The following is a 27,421-nucleotide window of genomic DNA, read 5'->3' as shown; positions in this document are numbered from 1 at the left end:
TATTTCTTCAAACTGAAACATAATTATCAAAGTATACTTACGCAGATAGATATGAAAAGTCTTTATTAAAGTTTGTGCCTATTTCCATTCTATGGAGGCCTGGCGTGAACGCAGACCCCACAATTTTATTATACCATCCCTATTTAAGTTAAAACATACTTATCAAAGTATTATTATGTACATTTATATCAAAAACACTTGTAAACTTTTTTTTTTTATTTTTAATTTTTTATTTCCATACTTTGTGGACCAGGCGCCCCACAATTTTAATGAACTACTGTTCTGCCAGATCAAACATACCCATTTCTGTTTCTCGATACATCTTCTATCATTATATGTAATCAGTTTTTTAAAATAGTCAACCATATAGGAGCTTATTCGTGACCACACACACACACACACACACACACACACACACACACACACACACACATATTCAGCTTTATATTATAGACATGCTTTTAAATCGTTTAAGATTAACGAAAATATATTAATAAAGGAAATCCAAAACTATATAAGCAATGTATAAAATGTATTTATAATTACATATAATAAAAAAAAAATTTTTAAATAAATAAAAATTAAAAAAAAATTTTAATAAAAAAAATGTATATATGTATAAATATTTTTAATCTTCATGTATTTAATTTTAAATAAATATGAATGTAAATATACAAAATACTAATCATAGTGGGGGTGATAAGTAGTTAAATGGATTAATCCTAATCTTATAAATACAAGACTGGTGAATTAAAAAAATATATCCATCTTAAATTTGGAAACTGATGAATCACACAGGTAAGAAATTCATTTTTATAGCATGAAAAGGTTAGATAATGCAATTAAGAATAGGAAATTAGATCAAATATTTGTAACATGTCTTCTTCCTAAGATTAAGGGAGGTGGTGTTTGATCAACACTGCTGGGGAGCCATGATGTAATATGCTGTTTTATTTTTAAATCCCCGAAACAGTGTTTCATGGTAAGCAACTGATGATCCCCTAAAAAATAAATTATTGGTACTATAGTAAATTCGAGAGCGAGTTGATGCAGCGATTGCAGGTGATTAAATTTACTTACTGACTAAATGGTTTTCTAACGAATGATAAAAAATATTTTTTTATTTTTTTGTATAGTTTTAAAGGTTAAAAACTTCAAAGACTATATATATATATATATATATATATATATATATATATATATATATATATATATATATATATACTTTTATGCGTGTGTGTACACGTTGTTTGTTTTTTCTTTTGTTTTTTTTAATGAAACCTTGGTCCTTGCTCCTTTAATTGAAAAAAAATAGGGCTTTAATTACTTTTTTCGAGTAGTTATAAGCTTGGAAAGACAGGGGGTCGAATAATTCACGCCTCCCATTTTGAAATGTCTATTAAAAAGTAAATAATTAATTTACTCACCAAAGTGTTATATATCACAAATTGAAGAGAAAAGGTCAATAAATAATATATTCAAATTTAAAACAAAAAAAAAGTAGTGTTTTTTAGAAATTTACCTGTAAAGTCCGAAGTTTAAAACCTTTTTTTAAAAAAAAACACGTTGTTTGTTTTTTGGGTTTTTTTTTATGAAACCTTAGTCCTTGCTCCTTTAATTGAAAAAAAAATTAGGGCTTGAATTACATTTTTCGAGTAGTTATAAGCTTAGAAAGACGGGGTGGAATTATTCACTATTTTTCACGAAATTTCTGACACACCTATTAAATAGACCATATCAGGATAATCACAAGTGAGAGAAGGGAGTTTAAGTTGCCTGGAGATGTAAATATGTCGTTTGTGGTGATTTTTGCAACTGAGTTTGTTGCATGTTTTGTTTCGTTAAGGTGTGAGAGTGTGATGTATTTTCATGCGGTACAGAAATGAAGAAATGAAACGAACAGAGAAAGAAAGAGATTAGCTTATAAAAGCCAGTATTTTTTTTACATTCGTTTGCATCGCATGTCTGCATCTATTCTTTCCAGCTTTTTTCTCACAGAACAGATGTTACTAGTCTCTTTCTATACTATTGTTATTTCCATGGAAGGTGCTCGACTGTGCTTCAATCACTGATTCCTGCTTGTAGCACATTCACAACAAAAACTCGTTTTCCTACCACAACAGAAAAAAACTTTCTCTTTTTCTCTCATGTGCTAGGAGAAATGTCACAGAGTTTATTTGCAAAGGCTCCCCATTTGTGAATCACGTTACCGCGAGACTACTTCCCTACAGACTACAACATTGTCGTTTTACATATAATGCCAACAAGCATTTATCGTGAACCATCCCAATCAGACTTACTTCATTGCATTGATTAATTTCGGCTGACAATAGTACTCCCGTAGTGTTCTTTATCTTTCGGCTGACAATCAATTCATCCCATTAAACAATCATTCTCAAATGACATTTGCCTTTGAGAAGTGCTAACCCAACTGTAAAAAATAGCTGCTAACATTTCCCTCCTACTTCACAATCAACCAGTCGCAAAATAATTTACTTCACTATTTCTGTGTCCATAAAAAAGTGCAAAGATCTGAAGTGTAAGTCAGCCCCGAATCCCAACTTCAAGTATAGATGTCTAGGACATTTATTTATTGACGGTAATCCCCACAGAGATGCTACTAGTTTGATACTGGAGGGATAGGCTTTTTCTCATACTTAGAAGATACTAAACTTTTTAACTCGTTAAAAACATGCAAAAAGTTATAACCCGTTGACTTAAAATGAGTGCCTTATGCTAAATTGATGATTGAATATACTTGAAATTGTGCTTATCTTTGCATTAAATACTAACCCCTACTAATCCTAACTGTGCATCAAACGAATATCATAATACTTAGTTTGCTGCACTTTAGTATAGCAAAGATCCATACAGAATTTCAGGCAGATGGTCTCAATAGTTTCTGAGAAAACTTCTAGAATAGATGTGGTATTGTAGTGACTTATCTACATCTCTCACTGTGCATCGAACGGATACCTTAATACTTAGTTCGTTATACTTTATCATAGCAAAAATCTATACAGATTTTTAATCAGATCGGTTCAGTAGTTTCTGAGAAAAAGTGGAATGGACAGAGACAGACAGACAAAGACACATATAATATAGATGCTAAGTGCAGGTGGTGCATGCGAACTCAGTACTATCACAAAAGTGAAGGCAGCATGGGAAAAATTTCGTGAGTTGTTGCTTCTGATAGCATCGCAAGTTGTCCCTCGTCTACAACCGGAATAAGTTGTATAGTGGTTGTGTCAGGCACATCTTATTACATGGCAAAGAATACTGGGATCTGATGTGAATCCAAGGTAGGGACCACACAAGGAAAACACGGAACATGGATAGGGGTTAGTATTTAATGCAAAAATAAACACTATTTCATGTATTTTCAATCATCAATTTAGCATAAGGCACTCATTTTAAGTCAACGGGCTATAACTTTTGCATGTTTTTAACGAGTTAAAAAGTCTAGTATCTTCTAAGTATGAGAAAAAGAAGAAATAAAGATACATTATCTGAAAAGATTACAAGAATAGGATAAAGGATAAGTGGAGCTACTTACTATCTGGTGATGTCTAATATGGGTAGTCATACGCGCTGCGCACTACTAGTACTCCTGCTGATTCTACGGTATTACAATAGTGCTTCCTAAGAGTTTTACCTCACATCGTAATGTAGTACTGGAAAAAATTCATGATGCAGGTAAATTTCGGTCTCACAACAGGCTCCCACCCACTCCTCTCTCACCCGATTACAACGCAGTGACAGATTCATAAGTATGTATGATATGGAAGTCAACGCATTATGTTGAAGGATTCGCTGAAAACAATAGATTTGCTCGGCATACTAAGAAAGAAATGATTACTCTGGTACCATCATTCAAAGTGTTCATCCTCCTGGATAAACCATTGTCGAAGGATAGATATTTTGCCTCGCAAGACGATTAGCCAGCCAAGGAAAATTTGGAGCAAAGGAATGACACGGTCTTACAGAGTGGGTGAACTGGAGAGTAAGCTTGCGCAATATCAAAATAAATATTTGATCCCTGAACTAGAGGAAAGTTACGTTAAATTAATTGAAGAAGAAGAAGAAGAAATTTTATTTTATGGGATTTTGTAATTATGGTGTTTATTTATTTATCATTTTTATTTTATTTTGTTTTTCACTGGAGACGTCATGATTGATTATTTCAATTTCGTCATTAAAAATGTCATTTTTAATGACGTATGATTTAAAATTAATGGAAATCAATTTTGCTTTTTGTTGCTCACACGTTTGTCCTTTAATAATATCATTCAAGAAAGATAAAATTAAAGATAAAATTAACGACAAAATTAACAAAGAAATGTTAATTATGTTTACAACACTGTGGATCGATTACAGGCAAGTTATGTTTTGGGGTGCAGAAAATTTGCAAACATGTTCCCTCATCAAAATAAAGTAACTCTGGTTAATAGCTTTTTTTTTTTTTTACAAAATTGATATTTGACCACCACATTTTTATTCATTTTTTTATTTGTGCCCATTGGTCCATGTTCTTAACAAGAAAATATGTTTTGGGGGATGTTTTTTTTTTACAAAGCAGTCACCACTTATAAAATCCACTTAAGGATAAGGGTTAATGAGTGTATGGAGGTCACTAGGACAACAGCATAGTAACCGTTAATGGTGGAAATTATGTAGTCTCTGATTAATTAAGGGGACGGTTCTACAAGAACTTGTTTACATTGAACTTGAAGACGACCATATTGTAGTCAGTTCTAGGAAAGAAACATAGTTCATGGAATTTGTGTTTTGATTTAGGCACAGATAGGGAGTAAGGGAAATTTTTGATACTGGTTGTAGTTAGACCAATGTTTTTTGTGAAGGTTTGGCAGGCTGAGACCATAGATTGAAGCTCAGACGAGCTATGGAAATAATGATAGAGCAGGCTTGCAACCTCTCTCTTGTGGGAAAGAGGTTGCAGGGAAGAAAACAGCATCTCCTACTAAACTCTGGAGCTGGTTTGGAACTCTGTCAAGACAGAATAAAGTGCCCCAAGTAGCTCCTTCCCAGATGTGGCAACAGTACTCTATTTTAGAGGGTATCTGGCTCTTATACAGAGAGAGGATTGTGATTAAAAAAGTAGTACAAACCTGACCTCGTGCAACGTGCCATCCATTTCAGGAAAGTGATAAAGAAAAAAATGGCCGCTCCTGCTATTTATGGACTGAGCATCAGCCACTCATTTTGCACGGAACAAACAAAAATAAATCCGACTCGGCATTTTTTTAGTCTAAATGAAAAGCATTTATTTCAAAATTACGCATGTCATGATATTTCCAAAGTTTTTCGCACACACATATGCTTTCTAAAAGTCTGTCTCCTCGCCACTCCAAGCGACCCCTGCCAGCGCTTTCTCACCCTAGACTCACACATCCATCTTGTCCGAGACGCAACTTATTTCTCTGCAGACCACCTAGAGTATTTTTCTCTCCTTTTGCTGTGACGCAAGGTTGCGCACACCTGTTAATTTGCATATGTGCTTTGACGGTTACTGCTGCTGCTAATATTTTTGCTAACTATGTATTCTTCAGCTGCTGCTGCTATTTTCACACACACTCTGTTAAACTAAGTCTAGAGTGAAAATATAGTACCTTTTCTGTCCAAAGATGGTAAAATAATATTGTGGAGTCTGCATTCATGCCGAATATCTATGAGATCAAAATATGTCACAAGCTCACAGAAGCTCCATAACTAGATATATTCTGAAACTACATTAACCAGAATAGTTGGATATGTATGTTTCAGTTTGAACAAAGGTTGTAGAACAATATCATGGAAAATAGAATGGAAATATTTTCAAGCAATACAGCATTATACAACAGATAAAGAATACAATAGTGAAATTTCCACGTGCTAATAATAATTAATTCGTAAGGACATTTGATTGCCTTACTTTCTAATGAGTGGGGAGTGAGGAGGGTGATTTAACAATAAATTCAGAAACTTGTTTAATTAACCTCAATTAACGACCGAAATGTCTTTCTTTTGTCTTGCCATCGCAATTTATGCCTCTATTGTCTCCTTTGTGTGTTTTGGAAGTTCCACGAAACACTGTAAAAAGTATTTATCTCCTTCTCACGGTGAGAAGAAGTGACATAAGGGTCAGAAAGTGGGATTGAAAAGCTAGCATCCACCCCCGAGAAAGAGCACTCTGGTCTGCAAAAGTTGTCTTCATAGCTCCGATAGGGGCGCCTCATGCGACTAGCAATGAACTAATGCTTCTCAAAGAGAGAAAGCAAAGCCTGGGCAGGTGAACCTCCTAGAACTGCGCAGGACTAGCAACATATTCCCGTCAACAAGAAAGAGTTATTTTAAAAATGATCTAGACATTTTTAGCTTTGAGACAATCCACGGCGGCACCACGGTTAGAATGCCTTTCTCTTTGGCACGCAGCTCCCCCATCTCATTTGACCTGGTTAATTATATAAAAAGATGAGAACAATTTTAAAAGATAAGCTAAGTGATCGACTATAGTCGAGGGAAATCTGAAGGTTCCTTTTTCGTAGCTGCCATACTGAGATGTAGGGGAGAGCGCCACTCCATCCCCCACATTACTTCAATTGTCCTTGATGCTCCTTTTATAATGTTGTTCAGCAAGAAGATATCAAGTATGACTTTTTAAGTCTTTGGCATGACTCGACCAAAAAGTGAGCCCCAGTTTCCGAGACTATTAGCGAACTCTTTTACCATTATGCCAAATAGGTCACTAATTTCATTTAACATAAGCAAAAAATTCACAATGATCTATAAAATAAAATATAACATTATAAAATTTATTATTTGGCTTAGGCATGAAGTTCTTGTCGTTTTCCGAGGGGAGAGAGGGTGATCGGTTGTCATATATTCTGTCAAATATCTTTTGGACTTTCCCTACACTAGACACTTTCACGAAAATATCACATTCACTCTTTGAACTACTACTTAAATACGCCGAATGATTTCGATGAAACTATTTACAAAAAGAAAGGACACAGGAGTCATGAGGATGGGTGGGACAACATTAAAAACACCTAAAAAAAGAAACCAAGCAGATCAGTCTCTAAATGGAAGTGGGGTTTAAGTGTGGTGTCAGATGCAACTAGAACTTGTGGAAAGGCAAAAAAATGATTTCAACAATAAAATTAAAAACGTTCGCAATTTCAGACGATCGTACAAACTATTTTACTGGAAAAAAGGTGAAAAGAAAAAGTGACAACAAATAAATTTTACAAGAAAATTTAATTTTATATCAACTCATTTTTCTTAGCAATCTTAGAAATGGTAAATGAAATGGTTATGATTCTCTGTGATTGGGTTGGTAAGGACTGTGCTAAAATATGCCTGAGTAAAGCAAGTCTATAAGGAAGACTCTGTGAACTAGCTAAAATAAGGATCGCTTTATTGTGATCGGGAGGAGATTATAATGGCTGCCCAAGATTAAGTCTTAATAACCAATGCTTTTAAGTGATCTCAGTAATGACAAAAAGTGCAGGTTCTGCCATATAAAAATAGAGAGTGTGAGTCACTTGACATCCAGTTGTAAGGTCTTGCTTGGGGATGGCTACTATACAACGTGACACAATGAAATGTGTCAATATCTCTACTGGACTATCTGTAAAAGTTGAATATTGGATGGAGCAGCAGATTCTGGGAAAATGTACCAGAAAAAACGGAAATAAGCCAAATGGCATCCGCTATGCAATTCCTATTGCTGCATACCTAAAAATGAAGAAAACAGAGCTATAAAACCTGACATACTGATATGGGACAAGAAGGAGAATGTAGTAACCCTAGTTGAAGTTAGTGTTCCCCAATGATGTTGGCTTAGATAGAGCTGAGAGGGAAAAGATAACGAAACCAGATTCATGAAAAAATATTTCAAAAACTACCTGACAAATATACTTGGTGAACCAAATGCAAGAGAGATTCAAGCAATTGCACTTAAAGAGACATCTATAATCTTAAAACGATCTCTCGGTTAGAATGTATGAGATAGTGTGTGAATGTCTGGCATCTGGTAGGATGCCCTATCCCCAACTAGAACAAAATGATGGGAGAAAAAATTAGTGCACTTTAGTCAACCTGTAACCTATGCAGTAAAGAGTGGCAATCTGTACCAGAGCAACATGGAGACGAGACATCAATATTGGTGCTCATAAGTCTGATAGAAGGTGCATTGAGCAGGAACAATTTTTAAAAGCCGTTATAAAAGCAATTTTCGAAATGATAAATGAAACGGTTATGATTCGCCGTGATTGGGTCGGTAAGGCCTGTGCCTGAGTAAAGGAAGTCTTACAAGCCACAGTTGTAAGCATCTCAAAAAAGAACTTGTAAATTATCCCCTTTCAATGCAATATTTTTTTTTTTTTTTTTTTACTGATCGTTCAACACCTATAAAGGCCCAAAGGCCACTTGAGGATAAGAGTAAAATAGAGCTCCAGTTGAACAGTGATCGCCATCACGAAACGATCAGAACCAATGGGCAACAGGCAGAAGTCTACTGAAGAGGAATTGATTATCCAAGAGAACAGCTCAACAAGTATTTGTTTACATAAGACTTGACGTTAACCATATTGTAATCAGTTGGGAAGCAGACTTATGGTATCTTGTTTTAAAAAAGTGATCTTTTAGGAAAGAAACTTATGCAGTAACGAGTGTCAATCTGTGTAAGGTTTGCAATGGCATATATGAATGCATAAGCAACAACTTTCATGAGTTGCAACGGGTTAAGGTTAGGCCAGGTTTTTTTGTTGTTGTTTGTTTTCGTTTTTTTCTCTCCAAACAAGGCCTATTGTCTCTTAGGCATAAGGGGCTACTATTTGGGATCGTGTCTAACAATGGACTGTGGGGAGTTGAGCAGCAAGATATCTATTCACATTATATTTAAACTTTTGCAGATTACAACCAAGGAAGCAAGAAACAGGGAGAGAATTCCAAAGTCTAACAGACCAAGGAAAAAACTGTTAGAGTAGAAGGCTTATTAGCATTTAGGTACCTACACAGTGAAGGGGTTGGATTTTACCTCCTGCCGGGTTATGTACATCAAGAGGAAACAATATGAGTTTGTCAAAGCACATTCCATTAAAGTACTTGTGAAATAGGCACAGAGATGCAACATTGTGACAATGGCACAGAGTTTGGAGCTTGGCTGATAACCTAAGACTTTTTTTTTCAATTCTGTCTAAGAGGGAGAAAGTAGTGGTAGATGCACCAGCCCAGATGTAGCAACAATATTCCATGTAGGGGTGAATTGTGGCTTTGTAAAAATATAAGATACTTTCTAGTGTGAGTAATTGCTTGCTTTGAAGCAAACTTGGAAATATCTATTTGTTCTAATTCATGTTGCCCATGAATGTTAAGTGTTGTGGGGTACAAATCACCCCTATTTGAGAACTAAGTGGAATCAACTAGTCATATGAATACCACTAGAGACTAAATGGAAACATTCATACCATGTTTAATCGCATGCTACGAACACGTTCCTCTTATACCACTTTAAGTGGCTCCTGCATTCTTTATGATAAATTCATATTATATTTTATACACTTTACACTACTTGTGGTTTCTTTCATTTGTAACCCCTAGCACGGGTCTACAACATTAAGCCAAGGAGTTTGAAGGATGAGCTCTCGAGTAGATATCATTTGTCATAGCAATAAGTAGTTGAGAAGGATTTTTGTAGTTATTAAAGGAAAGAAGGTTAGTTTTAGTAGCATTAAAGGTTACCATTCACTTATGGACCCATTCCACTACAGACTGAAGGTCGTTTTCTTGGGTTTCTGCCATTGCGTTGGATATTAGTATATCCTACCCAAAGCCGGCCAGAAGCTTCCTTGGCCAAATCATGGTGAGACGACAACAATTATGGATCAAAGTAATTACTGAGAATGCAGTTAGGAGATTCGGAGTTCTAATCCCGTCGCAGTTACTACCTGATGAAGGCCAAAGGAATAGTTGGCCAAAACATCGAGAAACAACTAATAAAGATGAGGATAATAGTCCGCAATAAATAAATTAGGAAAAAGTGAGTTAGAGTTATTCTTTCTCTTGGTCTCCTTTGCAACGACTGCATACAACGTGTGGGTCCCATGTGTAACGTTACACATTGACTGATGAATGGGAGTCAAATTTGTTATCTTAAATCCTATTGGTTCGGTTTGCAGTGAAACCGAAGGTACTAATGGATGAGCAAAATAATATCCACTGAATAAAAATACATATGCTCTTGACAAGTAATTCAGCACCCTTGTTATCTATATATCTATAAAAGTGAAATTGTCTGTGTGCATGTGTCTGTGTACATGTCCCTACCAAAGAAATCTGTCAATTTTCGGTTTAGAGACTCGTGATTTGACCTGAGAAGTATTGAGATTTGGAAAAATCTTTTTAATCAGTTTTCGACCAGAAATTTGGCCGTCAAGGGGTCAAAGTTCAACGATTTGACCTTTGTAAACTCTACCAAACTCATCGCCAAAGTTAAAAAAATTGGACCTTTGTGGTCTCTAGCAAACTATTCAGCCAATTTTGGGTCTAAACATTTGAAAGTTTACATAAAGGGTATTCAGACACGCAGCAAGCTTTCTAATCAGTTTTGGGGCAAAAATTTGGCTGTCAAGAGGTCAAAGTTGAAATAGTTGGCCTTTGCAGACCCTACCAAACTCCTCTGCCAATTTTGGGTCTAAAGACTTGAAATTTTAGATGTAGGTTACCTGGACAGAAGTCAAACTTTTTAATATATATATATATAAAGTTATGAACAGGACATAGGGCCCGAGCAAAGTCGGGCTGAATTGCTAATTCCTTCTATAACACTGAATCACACACATAGTCCGTAACTCTATCCATTGAGCCACTAGCAACTTGATAGTTGTTGGTTCAGTCCTAGGCTTGGGATGGGTGTCAGTTTACCCACATTGAAGAGCTAAGATACAGCGATACAGTCTGTCTGTGGATTACTATTATATATATATATACGAGCAGGAAAACCCAATGTTGCCCAGGGTTGAATCAGGATCAAAGAATATTTCATACTTCCAGCACTTTTATTGTCATCAAATCATCAAAATCACCCATTTTTCAATCCAATCAATTTATTTCCTGTTTTAGTTAGGGACACACTGCAGTACACTAGGAGGAAGTTTCATATGCCTTCCCACATTGACGTGGTCCACAATACATTGTAGATTAGATTGCATTGTAGAGAGCGTACAATTGATTTTATATAATTATTTATACAATGGCTTGAATTAAAGTTTAAAATGCAACAGTCAAGTATCATGCTTCAATTGTGCTCTAAACGGAAACATTCATTTCAAACGCACCCATATAACAAAGAACCTTCTGTTGATCTTATATGGCAGGCCGTTCTGCTTATGCAGTGATAAAACTTCTCAAATGCACTTTTGATGTTAGGCTGTATAAAGGTGTTGATTTTGGTCAAAATCAGACTGTTCCTTCTTTAATTGGATATTTTACATTATCAATTATCAAAGACATTTCGATAGAAAACTAATCTAAGAACACTTCCAGAAACAAAGTAATTTGTGCGAAATTTCAAAAAAAATCTTGGCATCCACAGGGAACACACTCACACACACAAAGTGGTTTCTATAATATAAATCTCACCTGTCTGTTTAAATGTATGTATGTCTGCCTAAAACTTTCGATAGAGGCAACGGATTTTCAAAAGATTGGTATCATTTTGAAGCTCGACCCTTCAGACGATAAATATTAAAAAAAATTGGCCAAAAACATAAATCTTTCGCCCTCAACTGGGCACTTTTCTACAGGGAGTGGTTGCTTTTTTTGCCGATATTTTCGAAAGTCATCCCCTCTTTTTTATTGTCTAGCCTTAATTTAAACCCACGTCACTTTCAGTTTGGCAATGGATGCAACAGCAAACATGTCACATTTTTTTCATATTCTTTTCCTCCTTTGCGGTACAAGTTCGAGCGTGCCTGCCTACTACCACTTTTTTTTTTCTCAACACACATCTCCAAACACCCAGGCAACACCGGGCACCCAGGCTAGTTTATATATAGGTAGAGGTATATTGTGGCATGATATAAAAATATGGGACAAAATAAACACTTGACGGGACAATTGTTAAAAGAATTACTTGAGGAAAGTAGTCAAGATAAGAAGATGCTTGGTCATCAAGTAAAAAATCCAACGATAACTTGTCTAGTTGTATGTTCAGAATAAAAGATGGTGCTTGTGTAGATTGGTGATTTTTAAAACCAACGCACTTTAGGTGAAAACATTACGTACTCATGTGTAATGTTGAAATTTGTATAAATTCTAAAAATTACAAAGTAGAAAAATAATTACAACTAAAATAAAATTTATCGAATAATCAAGTTTTATTGTATGTTTTAATGTGGAAGAGTTGTGCGACCAATTCAGTATGACAAACAAGGGAGATAACTCGATTTAAATTGACTTGTCCACCATTTTTAAACAAAAAAATCTCATAACATAATTGCGGGTATTTTTTTGTTAAAAAATACATCTAGTACATTTTCTACTGAACCATTTCATATTAATTTCGACATAACACGCAAGTACATAAAAATGTTTTCACCTGAAATGTTTTGGTTTAAAAGGTCACCAATATACACAAGCACCTAAAAAGATTTTTTACCGAATCCCAATCGAAAATGTTAGAAGTTACAAGGTACGTGATATACTATGCTTAAAAGAAAGGGACGAATAAAAAAATTAAAAATTAAAAAAGACTCTAATTTGGTTAATGAGAAAGAAAACAATACCCTGCACCTCAAAAAAAAGATGGAAGGGAGACAACTCTGAACTTACTTATATCTACGCATTGCGTACCTTTGTGTTCTGAAATATTTTAGATAAAGATTGATGAATATTTTTTTTATTTTTATTCATTCACCACAAACTTGTTGCATAACCATGAAACGTAAGGGGCTACTGTGAATTAGAATGCCCATGTAGGTATGGTCCCTAAGCAGGAAGTCGAGCAGCAAGATATCTGTTTACATTACATTTAAATTTCTGCATGTTAGTACAACCATAGAAGCAGAGAAATAGGATTTTGTTGCTTGTCGGGGGGGGGGGTATGTTCAAGGGGTACCAGTGCCGCAAGTTCATTGATCCTGACAGGCATTATTTGAAAATTAAAATTGAAAAAAGAAATATTAACAGTAAATTCTATAGGTTGATGTAGAAGACGCCATTCAAATTTTTACAAAGCATCAAGATTTTATCTGGATTGACATTTTTCTCTGGTTTATATCCCACTTTTTGACAAATTTGATGAAATTCAATTGAGTAGTTTTTGAATGATCCTATTAACTACAGACAAGCATACAAATAACAAAGAAAAACCTTTGGCCTTTACCACTTGGCAAAGGTTAACATGTTTATTGTTTTAAATATACATTTAGTTTAATTCATGGCTATCGCTATAACAGACTAAGGGATTTATTTAACATTTGGAATCTATGACTGGAGGCAAATTTTTCAGTTATTTAGTAGAAATCTTTTTAACTGTTTCACTGATTTCTCTGAGAAATTTTCATACTGAACAGATTATAACAATGACTATGATTACATAGAAATTCTTGGAGGCGGGGGGGGGGGATTGAAAAAAAAAAAAAAAAAAAAACATTGAAATAAAAAAAATCTCTCATTGAAATATGCATTTGTTTATTCAAAGTTACCTGTCTCTTCATGTATAGGAATTTATGAGTTATTGTCAAATTTATCAATAAAGCCAATTTTGATTATACATTAAACTAATCTCACGAGAGAATTTTGCCTACATCAATTATCTTAGAAAATACACTTTACCTCCAGTAAAAGACATCAGTGCCCAATCATCTAGCCTGTTATAAAAATAGTTATGATGTAACTGGATCAATCCCCCCCAAAATTTTAAGCTCCTTCAAAAATTACAAAAAATTTCAACTTTTCATTGTGAATGAAAAATAAAACAAATTTTTTTACATCATTTACATATCGCAGACTTTATACTGCCATATTTACAAACTTTCATCGACTGTCCTCACCTGTCTTCCTGAGGTGCAATTTTTCAGTCAGACATAAATGAATCACTTCCTCATGAAGAGTTATTGTTTCAATTTAAATTCAGATTATTTAGGTTACTATTCTCATCTTGGTTGTTTAGTATGCAGTGTTTCAACCAATATAATCTCCAACCTTCTTAAAGTGCATCTTTTTGAACATGAGAATTTGTACGAAATTTCAAACAGAATCTTGTATTTAATCCATAGATTTTCATCTTGTGAAAAATCAACTTGAAACAGAATCAAACAAAAGATCTTAAACACAAAGAGTTCAATATATTTTTCAGGTACAATTTTATAATAATAAAGATGGCTAAACAGTTTAAAATGTTAAAGACATTTACTGTTAACTATAAATAAATATGTACATCAATAACATAAAAAAATCATTATTTTTTCTTAACTATCTCTCTCTCTCTATATATATATATATTATATAACACAAAAAATCAACTTCATTGGATTCAGAACAGAACTGAATCAAGACAATAAATCTTACACGAAAAGTGTTCAATATCCTTTTAGACAGAGCTTTATAACAATAATAAATGATAAAAATAATCAAGTGTTTGGACAAGCCTCTTTTAATCAGTTATTATTGTTTATATGAAAATGGCACTAATCCTATGCAGGTTTAACCAGCTTCCTTCACAGGAAGAAGTTCCATTGGAGTATAAAATTCACAAGCGATACCCAGCCGCATGTATATCCCCGTTAGGGAAAATGACGTTAGGTTTTTGCAACTCTTGCAGGGAAGTGTCAACAACGGTTGTTTTTCCAAGTTTTTTTTTATATGCTTTAATAAGACAAAACACATGCCAAAATATATACTATAGTTCTGGGATTGACTTATGTTTGAAAAAAAATTCTGTTTTGTTTTAATTAGTTGTAAGACATAATTAGCTGAACAAATTACCCTTCTTTCAGCTTTATATATATATATATATATATATATATATATATATATATATCCTCCTCTTGCTCTGATTCAACCACACATCATTATTTTTAATGTCTTTGAACGCTTAGAGAAAGAGTGACCTTTTTTCCGGCTAATTAGCAAAACCACAGGTCACTTCATTTGTATATTATCCATATTGATAATATGCAAGTGAAGAAACTTATTGGTTTTAGTCATGTAAGAAGAATGTCTTGAAAAAATATGTTCCAGTTTACAAATATTCAAATGAAATCAAAGAAGAATAAATAATGATAATAGTCGTGACCCAACGGATCACAGATACATTTAGTATATGTTATAAATAGTGGGTGCAAATATTTTTGTAGTAAAAAGTGTTTGATATATTTTTAGAGCAGCAGCAACAACAACAAGGAAGGAAAAAAAGGAAGATGAAAAAAGATCACTGATTAATGCCAACAAGCTATCAATGGTAAATGGTTGTTGTGATAATGCAAAATTATTTGCAACAAAAAGAGGTGGAAAGTAATGGAAATCTGAAGAGAATTATTGTCACTCAGACCCCAGGGAACACCACTGATTATTGTTAGTGAGCAATCACTGATGTTGACCAGTGGGATGTATATATTTGAAAGTGGATGAAAACTCTTTGCTATTGCTCGATTTTAGAATTGGAATCACTAATTGTATTGGAATCGTCCTATCACTAGTCAATAATCTTCTGCTAAAAGAAAGTGAACAAAACTATCAGAGGATGTAAAAGATGGAACATTATTTTTAAACTTTGTCTTAAAAGGAAGAAATAAAAAGCTACGGAAACGCAAATATCATTTCAGTCATGATTTCAAGTCGATCACCTTATCCAGACACTAAACTTAACTTTGAGTGGTTTAGTGTTCTGTCGCGGATGCAGGATCACGCAACAACAATTCATATTAGAAAAATTGCAATGTCTAAAAGGATCAGATGTATGTTCAGCACCCCAATTATATTAGCAGCTTAAATGAACAAGTTTTGCACAACTCCTTTTTTAACAGCTATAACACACACACACACATATATATATATGTATGTATGTATAAATATATATATATATATATATAACGATTAGATCACTGTCTGTCTGGCGTAAATGAACAATTAAAATTAAGATGTTTAAAATTCAACGTTATTTCAAGCGGTTAATGGTAGCCGAATGGATTAGGTCTCCGCTAATCGAGCCAGAAATGTCTCGTGATACGGGGTTCGAATCGTTCGACTGGTAGTAATCGTGACACCCTGCACTGAAGATTCCCGAAAGGATGAAACACTAGTGTCTGTAGGTATTTAATTATTATAGTAAAAAATAATTAAATATATATATATACAGTGATGATCATATTTATTGGCACGGTAAAATAAAAGTTAAATTTTGTCTAATAAATTCTAAAAAAGGGATTAAATTAAAGAAAATAACAAAGTATATTATGTATTTTTAACTGGCCTTTCCGATGCAGCAATCGGATTTTAGAAAAAATAAATAACAAAGGAACAACAAACATAATTGCAAAAAACCCTTGTTCAAAATTATTGGCACGGCTTTGTTTTTCTTTTAGTATCAGTATAATATCAATCAATTTCCGGTTTACGTGCTTTCTGAACTTTTTTATAGCCATATTATGCTTGTTTAACGCTAATTCAGTGAATAATTTTTTTCAGATAATTTTTAGATAGCGATTTATTTAAACTATTATAAGTGACTAAATTATAATTTTCAATCGCCATGGTTAAAACTAAGGAACACAGCGAAGACGTCAGGAAGCTTGTTGTAGCATGCCATACTAATGGGGAGGGCTATGATAAGATTTCAAAGAAGCTAAACCTTCCCAAATCCACTGTTAGAGCCATGATAAACGAGTTCAAATCGCAAGGCCACGTTATGAGTTTAGAGGGTAGAGGGAGAAAAAGGATTCTTTCCCCAAGAGATGAACGGAAAATTGTTCGACAAGTAAAACAAAACCCAAGGATCTCTGTTGGGGAGATTGTTGATGAACAGAGCACCTCTGGAGTGAATGTATCTCGACATACAGTTGGTAGAGTTTTGAAGAGAGCTGGTTTAAAAGCATGTCGTCCGAGAAAGACTCCCTTATTGAAGCCTATGCACCTGAAAGCAAGGCTAGCCTTTGCAAAACGTCATATTGATAAAGATGTTGCATTCTGGAAACGTGTTCTATGGACTGACGAAACGAAAATAGAGTTATTTGGCCATAATAAAGTGTCTTATATTTACAGAAAATCTGGCGAAGCTTTCCTGCCTAAGAACACCATACCCACAGTGAAGCACGGTGGAGGCAGTTTGATGTTTTGGGGATCCTTTGCTGCCTCTGGACCAGGGCGACTTGTTAAGGTCACAGGTAGCATAAAAAAGGAAGATTATGTTAAAATATTGGATGAAAACCTGAAAGACTCTGCTAAAGAGCTCTCACTTGGTCGTCGTTGGTGGTTCATGCAAGATAATGACCCAAAGCATTCGGCTAAACTGACTAAGAAATGGCTTGAGGACAATCATATTAATGTTTTGGAGTGGCCATCACAAAGCCCAGACCTTAATCCAATTGAAAATTTATGGAGAACATTAAAATTGAGGGTAATGCAAAGGAAGCCTAAGAATCTTATTCAATTGGAGGATTATTGTCAGGAAGAGTGGGCTAAAATTACTACTGAAGAGTGCAACAACTTGGTTGTAAACTATGAAAAGCGACTGAGGAAGGTAATCAAGGCCAAAGGCTATACAATTGATTATTAAATAAATCGTGCCAATAATTTTGAACAAGGGTTTTTTGCAATTATGTTTGTTGTTCCTTTGTTATTTATTTTTTCTAAAATCCGATTGCTGCATCGGAAAGGCCAGTTAAAAATACATAATATACTTTGTTATTTTCTTTAATTTAATCCCTTTTTTAGAATTTATTAGACAAAATTTAACTTTTATTTTACCGTGCCAATAAATATGATCATCACTGTATATATATATATAAAGCAAGGTTGTATGTATATGTGTTGCAGCATTACTGTTAGTTGATCTAAGAATCAAACTAAGCATATATTTGGAATTAACATCTTCAGTGATGGTGATACGTGGTTAACAACACAGAGTGGCAACCTGTGGGTGCCAAATTTGAATTCGATTCGTTCGGTGTGCGCCAAGTTTGAATTCGATTCGTTCGGTGTGCGCCAAGTTCGAATTCGATTCGTTCGGTGTGCGCCAAGTTCGAATTCGATTCGTTCGGTGTGTGCCAAGTTCGAATTCGATTCGTTCGGTGTGCGCCAAGTTCGAATTCGATTCGTTCGGTGTGCGCCAAGTTCGAATTCGATTCGTTCGGTGTGCGCCAAGTTCGAATTCGATTCGTTCGGTGTGCGCCAAGTTCGAATTCGATTCGTTCGGTGTGCGCCAAGTTCGAATTCGATTCATTCGGTGTACGCCAAGTTCGAATTCGATTCGTTCGGTGTACGCCAAGTTCGAATTCGATTTGTTCTGTGTGCGCCAAGTTCAAATTCATTTCTTAGAAATGTTGGCAACCTTCATGTGGTTTCTCCCATAAGTATCAAATGTCTTTCTAGCAAAACAGTTTAAGATATTAATGATATGAATTCCAACAACAATCTGATTTCATACAAAATGGATGATGCTCAACAACTACAACTGATTTCCTTATCGATGTTACAAGTTCTTGAACTTTTAAAACCCATTATTCAAAATTAAAAGCATGTAAAAAAAAAATATTCCTATATTTTTAGCTTTTAAAAAAAGCATGTAAAAATACAAACATTCCTATATTTTTAGCTTTTCTTTTTCAAGCCAAAAACTAAAATAATCTGAACCTTTACACGGCTAGTTAGAAAAATAAAAAAATAAATCAAGATCGTATTTTAGTCAAATCATCTTATTTGACATCTTTTTTTTTTATTACTGGAAATTTTGTTCATGTTTCTTTGTTTATTTAAAATCATCAAACTATTTGAGATTGATGCAGAGCGATCCCTTGGAGTACTGCTGCCACATCTGGGTAGGAGCTGCTTAAAATACCTATCCTGCCTTGACAGAGTACAAAATAGACTTCGTGGCTTAGTGGGGGATTCCCTTTTCTCTTCTCTGCAACCTCTCTCCCACAGAAGAGACATTGCGAGCCTGTCTTTGTTTCATTGTTATTTCCATGGCAAGTGCTCGTCTGAGCTCCAAATCTCTGATCCCCCTCGCCAATCTTTCACGATAAACACCCGTCTAGCTGAAACCACTGTCAATAATTTTCCCCACTCTTTATCTGTGCCTAAATCAAAACGTAGATTCCATGAACAAAGCTTCTTTCTTAAAAGTGCACCTGTGGAACTCTCTTCAGTTTGCCTGTTTCCCACTTGACTACAACTTGGATGTCTTCAAGTCCAACATAAACAAATTCCTGATGAACCGCCCCCCCCCTTAAGTAAGACACTTTATCAAATCTCGAATACTAACGATTACTACGACACTATCCCATTGATTACTGTGCACACAATAACCCTTATCCCAGAGTGGCTTCCAGGCCTTGATAAATGGTGTCCTTCATGTAAAAAAATAAATAAATAAAGAAATAAATAAAATAGGTTAAAAAAGATAAAAGATTTTCGTTTCTTCTGTAGTCATTTAGATGAAGCACTCACCCTCAGCTCATTTTTATGCCATCTTTCAAGGTTCAACTTTTTCTAAACCCATAGCTTTTCAGCTACTCCTTCCAATATCAATCATCATCATAAACCTAAATAATTTTGTAAATTATTTTGTTGTGATTTAAAGTGAAGTTTTCTTTTTCATTTGAACTGACATGCGGAAGTTTTGAGAAACCCACCACTGACAGGTGTTTTCGCTAATTTATTACATAAAGATAGAACTATATAAGCATAGATGTATGCCTATGCATGAATTCATTAAATGATTATTATGAATTTTGGAATGCGGTTGTTAGGTATAACGGGTCATATTGTAAGATATATTTAATTTAGTTTCATGCAAAGCTGGCAAAAAGGGGTGGAAGCCCTTCATGAAAATTCAGATAAAACTGATTTTTATGAAATTATAACAATAGTTATTAGACACCAATTAATAAATATTCAACAATTTTCAGTTTCTTTTGAATATTTTAAAGGGTGTATTGAGGGCATAATATGAGTAATATTTTCAAGTTGATAATTCAAATATTTCTGATTTGCTTTGAATTGGATCCATAGGCATCAGACAGCAATTAAATAAGATTCCTTGAAATTCGATTTTCTTTTTAAATCAGTTAAGCTTAAATTATAGACATTTTCTAGAAATAAAATTATTTAACGGGTTTTGACCAAAATTGAAATAAGGACTCAAGAAATAAGGTTTAGAATAATTTTATTTAGATTTTAATCTTCATTAAGGAGACACAAAAGTGGTGCAAACTTTAGAGAATTACTCATCCTGGGACAGATAGTTTTTTCTTGTATATTTATATTTCTTAAAAATAATATTGTTTCAACTAATTAAAACAATTATTTTTTAAACAAATTTATTAAAAGTAACACAGAATAACGAGTAATATTTTTCATTAAGAAAAATACACTTTTCAAAATCAATAATTTTTTTCTTAAAATTAACCCAACATGATTAGTATATTTACCAATAGGAAATAAATTTATTAGGGGGGGGGGGATAAAAAGTGTATGCTTTGTTGATTTATTAATTGACAAATTAATAGAGTTAATAGGGATATGAGGTGTCAATGGGGAAAATGCGGAAATCGAGATGAATTTCCCAATCCAAGAACTAACACCCTAATTCATTTGATTTTCTTTTTTGTTTTCATACACTGACATTTACAAGACATTTTTGAACAAAGACAATTATTTGTACAACATAAGGAGAAGGTTGGCTGACAAAACTTTTGTTTAGTCAATCAACTTCTTTTTCAACCAAATTCCCATCATTACAAATGACACCATTGCCAAAAAATCTTAAAAGCCACAGCGCCCCAAAAAACAATCTGTACTGATTGCATTCAAGCAGTTTTCTGCCACATCCAGGGTAGACCATGATTTTGACAATAGATAAAACTCAACAAAACTAACAATATATCACACGCTGATAGATACACAATAACATTGCGAGATTTGGCCTTTGCACAAAAACTTTCACAAAGTTTTTGTGCAAAGGCATCAACCACTCTGACCAATCCTAAATTGTACCATTAATGCAAGATACAACAGCATCGGCATCACGGTGACTCTTCTTAAAAAGAGATTTCGCTGGTGACAGAGTCTTCAACAATCTGTGGAGAAATTCATTTTCAAGTTGGTGACACCCAATTACACTCGCTGACTGAAGAAAGTGCAAAAGTGGCCAACTGAAGATACGGATAAAAACGGTGAACACAGACATGCCTCCCCCACCTGCACACACACTTTTTTTATATTTGGTACTGAAACCAGGAATGGCTGGAATATGCTGGAGACTTAGCTGTTAATTGTTGCAGGTGGATCGCCTTGACGCAGTGAACTTATTTCGTGCCAACTTAATTCACTCTGAGTTAATGCCAGGACAAGTACGAATATAAATTTGTACAATGTATATGCAATCTCCCCCTAAAAATCGGGGATAAACTGTGGGTAAGTTAATTCGTACTAATGCCATATTATTGAGATGGCACAAAAAAAAAGTTACAAGTAATCCTATGTATTATTTCCATTTTTATCAGTATTATTACTTATTTTTAATCATTATCATTGCTCTTATTATCATCATAATTATCATTGTTCCTAATATTATTCAGACTAATATTATCATTACAATTATCATCATTATTATTACTCATTATTTTTAATATTATCATTATCATTATCATTATTCCTAGTATTTTTATTCAGACTACTGTTCTCATTTCGGATGTTATTCCAACCTCCGACTTTCTTCAGTTGTGTCTTTCTGAATTCAGAAATCTTTATGTTGAACTCATGAATATATACAAAATTACAAATTGAAACTTTCATTTAATAAACAAGGTAGATTGTTCTTATCCCATCAGCTATGACCAGGTAAATGTTTTAAGTAATTCATAATTGTCTTGCATCGATTGAGGATTGAACTTTTAACCTCCAGGTTTTTGCAGACAATTTCCGACCAGGTAGAAGTCATAAGTAATTTGTACTTGTATTCTTAGAATACAGTTACACAACAAGACCAAGATCTCTCGCCATTGATTAAATAAAAGGCTCCATTTAAAATTTCATACAGATTTCAAAGTTCAACATAATTCATTAAAGAAGGTCGGAGGTTAAATTGATTGAACCATTTGAGAATAACATCTAAAATGAGAAACGCAAAATACAAATTTATCGATCATCATCTAAAAAAAAATAAATTATTTATTCATTATTTGTAGTAGAAAAGCTTTGATATTTTAGCGGAAAATTTTTATGAAATCAATTTGAAATTTTTTTTGGGGGGAGGGCTAATTTTTTTTTTATATGTATGATTTCAGCGATGTCACATATAGTGTTGTGCTAAATACATTCTTTTCAGCTGCTAATATAAATATGGTGCTGAGAATACAGTTGGCCGACCTAAAGAATCTGATTCGCTTGTAATGTAGAAAGCATTGGTAAGTTTATAATTAACAAGGATAAAAACTGAGTTAAAATGATGTATTTGTACATATGGATAGGTTTTGCCAGCGTCTTACTCGTCACCTAAAAAGTGAACGAAAAGAAACAAATCTTTGGAATGAATCATTGTCTTATTTAATTAAAAACAAAGTTCATAGGGTGGAGGTCGTGTCGGAATTTTCCCCAGAGTAAACTTTTGTGCTTGATACTGTTCCAGTTCTGCAGGCGTGAGATTTTCAAGGGGCGTATACATTGTTGGGGTGATTTCAGAAGCAGACGGTGTCGGCTGACCAAAGACGGAGCCCCCAGCAGCAGGTGCAGCACCAAACACGCTACTTCCACCAGAGGCCGACATTCCAGATCCAAAAACTGACTGTTGGGCAAAACCAGTAGCAGGAGCGGCAGGTTTACCAAAGAGACCAGTGGCCGGAGAAGTTCCAGTGGTGATAGGTGGAGTTCCAAAGACAGAAGTACCACCACCAAATGCATTACCCTGAGGCGTATTGGTTAAGCCTTGGTTGCCAAATACATTACCAGTAGATGCCATCTGGTTCAGCGGTTGTGGCGTGATTCCTTGGTTTGTTGTGTTACCAAACACACTTGATATGCACGAACCCATTTGTCCTCCAAAAGCAGCATTACTGCCACCACCACCACCACCACTATTTCCAAAAACACTTGTCCCTGATGACTGAGCTGGACTTGAATGGCCAAATGCACTGCCAGTAGGCGTGCCCCCAAAAGCGTTGTTCTGGCCTGTGAATGGATTTGCTGCTGGTTCAGACTTGCCAAATAAATTGGTCGAAGTGTTTGCAAAGACTTTTGAAGAATCTCCACCAAAACCGCCACCTTGTCCGAGTGCATTTGAAGATCCGAAAGCCGAAGCTGAAAAAAAAAAAAGAGAAGAACGGATCGAGTGTGACATTTAGAAGTCATGGACATTTTAATGACGATTATAAAATTACAAAATAAAAAATAATAATAATAAATATATATACTAGCATTTAAGCCCAGCATTGCCTGGGTGTTTGGAGGTGTATGTTGAGCAAAAAAAAACAAAATAAAAAAAAAAAATGAATTTTTTTTAACTTTGACCCCTTAATATTTATTGTTTTGGGCTCAAATGAAGTTATTAAGTTAGATCCATATCCAAGGAACCTATATCTAAAATTTCAAGTGTTTAGACCCAAAATTGGAGGAGGAGTTTGGTAGAGTTCTCAAAGGTCAAAACGTTAAACCCCTTAACAGCCAAATTTCTGGCCTAAAACAGATTACAAAGATTTCCCAAATCTCAGTATCCTGTATATCAAATTTCAGGTCTGTAGACTGAAAATTGACAGAGTTATTGCATAGGGAAATGTACACACAGACACTTTCACTTTTATATATATAATACACTAGCATTTCAGCCCGGCGTTGCCCAGCTGTTTGGTGGTGTACGTTGAGCAAAAAAAAAAAAAAAAAAGAAATATAGCAGTCAATTGTTTTTTAACTTTGACCCCTATTATGACCCCTTAACTTTCATTGTTTTGGGCTCTAAAGTTAGATCCATGTCCAAGGAACCTATATCTAAAATTTCAAGTGTTTAGACCCAAAATTGGCGGAGGAGTTTGGTAGAGTACTCAAAAGTCAAATCATTGAACTTTAACCCCTTAACAGCCAAATTTCTGGCCGAAAACCGATCACAAAGATTTTCCCAAATCTCAGTACCCTGTATATCAAATTTCGAGTCTGTAGACTTTAAATTGACAGAGTTATTGCATAGGGAAATGTACACACACACAGACACGTTCACTTTTATAGATATATAGATTAAACAAAAATATATACGTATACATAAATATATATGGAAACAATTTTGTGTTTACTGTAAACATTTTATGCAAATATTATGCAAATATAAATTATGTAGAATATCTGCATGAATATAATTACACGTAATAGTTAACTAAAGATGATCATCCCATAAGAAAATCGCAAAAAACTATTAGCGAATTAATTAAAATGAATGTTTAAAAGAATATGCAAATTAGCTAGATCTTTTGCTAGTGCAATTCCACAACCCATATATAAGAAAATTGTATTTTCTTTTTAAATAAATAGAAAAGAGGGTTTTAATATGAATATCAATATACACAAAAGAAAAACGAATTTATAGGAGTGTATGTATATATATATATATATATATATTCAACCATTCATAAACTACATTTCACAACATCCCAATGAATGGAATGACGATTATACTTATGGGCATTAAAGGTGAACGAATAAAAGATATATCTGCCTTACTTAAAAAAATGCTAGTTTTATTTTTGGTGTCTTTAAAACCCCAGCCACGCTTTTTGCTGATGAGGAGACTTTGATTTATAAAATCAAATGATGAATTTATTGTCCTAGACGTATTGTCTGTCTCAATAAAAACATTGCTTCCGAAACGATAGTACAATTTATTGATTTTATTTGTTCTTCCTTTTGAAATCGATTTTTAATTTTTCATTTTAATTATAAATTATCAATCATTTTACTCAATATATATATTATTCTTTTTTATTTTGTAATATATATATATATATATATATATTATTCTTTTTTATTTTGTAATATATATATATATATTATTCTTTTTTATTTTGTAATATATATATATATATTATTCTTTTTTATTTTGTAATATATATATATATATATATATATTATTCTTTTTTATTTTGTAATATATATATATATATATATATATTCTTTTTTATTTTGTAATATATATATATATATATATATATATTCTTTTTTATTTTGTAATATATATATATATATATATATTCTTTTTTATTTTGTAATATATATATATATATATATATTCTTTTTTATTTTGTAATATATATATATATATATATTCTTTTTTATTTTGTAATATATATATATATATATGTTCTTTTTTATTTTGTAATATATATATATATATATATATTCTTTTTTATTTTGTAATATATATATATATATATTCTTTTTTATTTTGTAATATATATATATATATTATTCTTTTTTATTTTGTAATATATATATATATTATTCTTTTTTATTTTGTAATATATATATATATATTATTCTTTTTTATTTTGTAATATATATATATATTATTCTTTTTTATTTTGTAATATATATATATATTATTCTTTTTTATTTTGTAATATATATATATATATATATATATATATATATTATTCTTTTTTATTTTGTAATATATATATATATATATATTATTCTTTTTATTTTGTAATATATATATATATATATATATTATTCTTTTTTATTTTGTAATATATATATATATTATTCTTTTTTATTTTGTAATATATATATATATATATATATATATATTATTCTTTTTTATTTTGTAATATATATATATATATTATTCTTTTTTATTTTGTAATATATATATTATTCTTTTTTATTTTGTAATATATATATATATATTATTCTTTTTTATTTTGTAATATATATATTATTCTTTTTTATTTTGTAATATATATATTATTCTTTTTTATTTTGTAATATATATATATATATATATATTATTCTTTTTTATTTTGTAATATATATATATATTATTCTTTTTTATTTTGTAATATATATATATATATATATATATATATATATATATTAAATATATATACAGTGGGTGCAATAAATATCCAATACAAAGCAAAAAGTTAATTAATTTTTATTACACAAAAACAAAAATAACAAAATGCTATTCTCATGTATTTTTGTATGATAAATACAAATCTTGTATCAAAAATCATATATAAGTAAGCATTCACTAGATAATTACATAAATGTCATATCTAAGGTTCAAAAAGTATCCAACACACACATAAAAAAAAGTATTAGTTTTTAGTAATATAGCCTTTACTCATCATAACAGTTTCCAAACGTTTGGGATACTTACTTACAAGATTGTTACAAATGTTAACTGGAATTTTATCCAACTCTTCTTAGCAAATTCGTTTAAGTTGTGTCAGATTCCTTAAATCTCTCTTTTGTACAATCTTTTGTAGATCTCTCTTTTGTACAGTCAACTACAACTTTTGGCACAGATTTTCAATTAAGTTGAGTCAGGTGATTAACTTGGTCATCCTAATACCTCTATTTACTTCTCCTGAAATCATGTAATAGTTGTTGCTCTAGTTGGGATATCCAACCATTACACAAAAACAAAGCAATAATAAAGTGCTATTCGAATGTATTTTGTATGATAAATACAAATCTCGTATCAAAAATCATATATAATCACACATTCACTAGATATCTAAGGTTAAAAAGTATCTAACACAAAGAAAAATAGTTTTAATTAGTCAAATATTTGTCATGTGTTGGTTCAGAGAGTTATGTTTATCTAGATAACACTTGACAGCATATTATTTATTTTGGTCAATTTAGTCACACTTTATACAATGTCTAAAACTGGAGAATTGCTGGAAAAGACAAGAAAATCAATTATTCAGCTGCACATTGATGGTGCAGGATATAGAAAAATTTCAACAATGTGGAATGCCCCAATTTTGACTGTTAGTGACATGATTCGTAGATGGAAGTTCTACCAGTGAACTTCAAATCTGCCACGTTCAAGGTGTCCTAAAATTTCTAATCATATGGTCGTGAAGTGAAGAAGGATCCACGAATAACTCGTTCTAAACTCCAGAAAACATTAGAAGTATCTGGGACACATGTATGCAAGAATACAATTGAGGCAGTGCTTCGAAAGAATGGATTCCAATTGTGG

The 27,421-nt window shown here is 32.8% G+C and overlaps 2 protein-coding genes across 4 annotated transcripts in view; both read right to left on the bottom strand.

The window, feature by feature from the left end:
* The window catches only part of LOC145243533 (uncharacterized), a 44,732-nt gene extending 27,553 nt beyond the window's left edge, over positions 1-17,179 (bottom strand). The window contains exon 1 of one of the 2 annotated variants that reach the window (XM_080106505.1): positions 3,868-17,179. The gene's annotated coding sequence lies outside the window, so the exon portion shown is untranslated. Of the gene's footprint in view, positions 1-3,556 lie in introns of both variants that reach the window. The other variant, XM_080106504.1, reaches the window with a different exon arrangement.
* A 5,481-nt stretch (positions 17,180-22,660) lies between these two features.
* Positions 22,661-27,421, bottom strand: part of LOC145243530 (nucleoporin NUP42-like) — a 34,977-nt gene continuing 30,216 nt past the window's right edge. For both annotated transcript variants that reach the window (XM_080106501.1, XM_080106500.1), the window contains one exon: positions 22,661-23,520. In XM_080106501.1, coding sequence (XP_079962627.1) covers positions 22,775-23,520 — 746 coding nt within the window. In that variant the 3' untranslated portion in view covers positions 22,661-22,774. The remainder of the gene's footprint in view (positions 23,521-27,421) is intronic.

The sequence above is a fragment of the Euprymna scolopes genome, chromosome 22, assembly GCF_053919585.1.
Source record: "Euprymna scolopes isolate OS-2025 chromosome 22, ASM5391958v1, whole genome shotgun sequence".
Classification (NCBI taxonomy): Eukaryota; Metazoa; Mollusca; class Cephalopoda; order Sepiida; family Sepiolidae; genus Euprymna; species Euprymna scolopes.
This window is presented reverse-complemented; position numbering and strand designations above follow the sequence as displayed.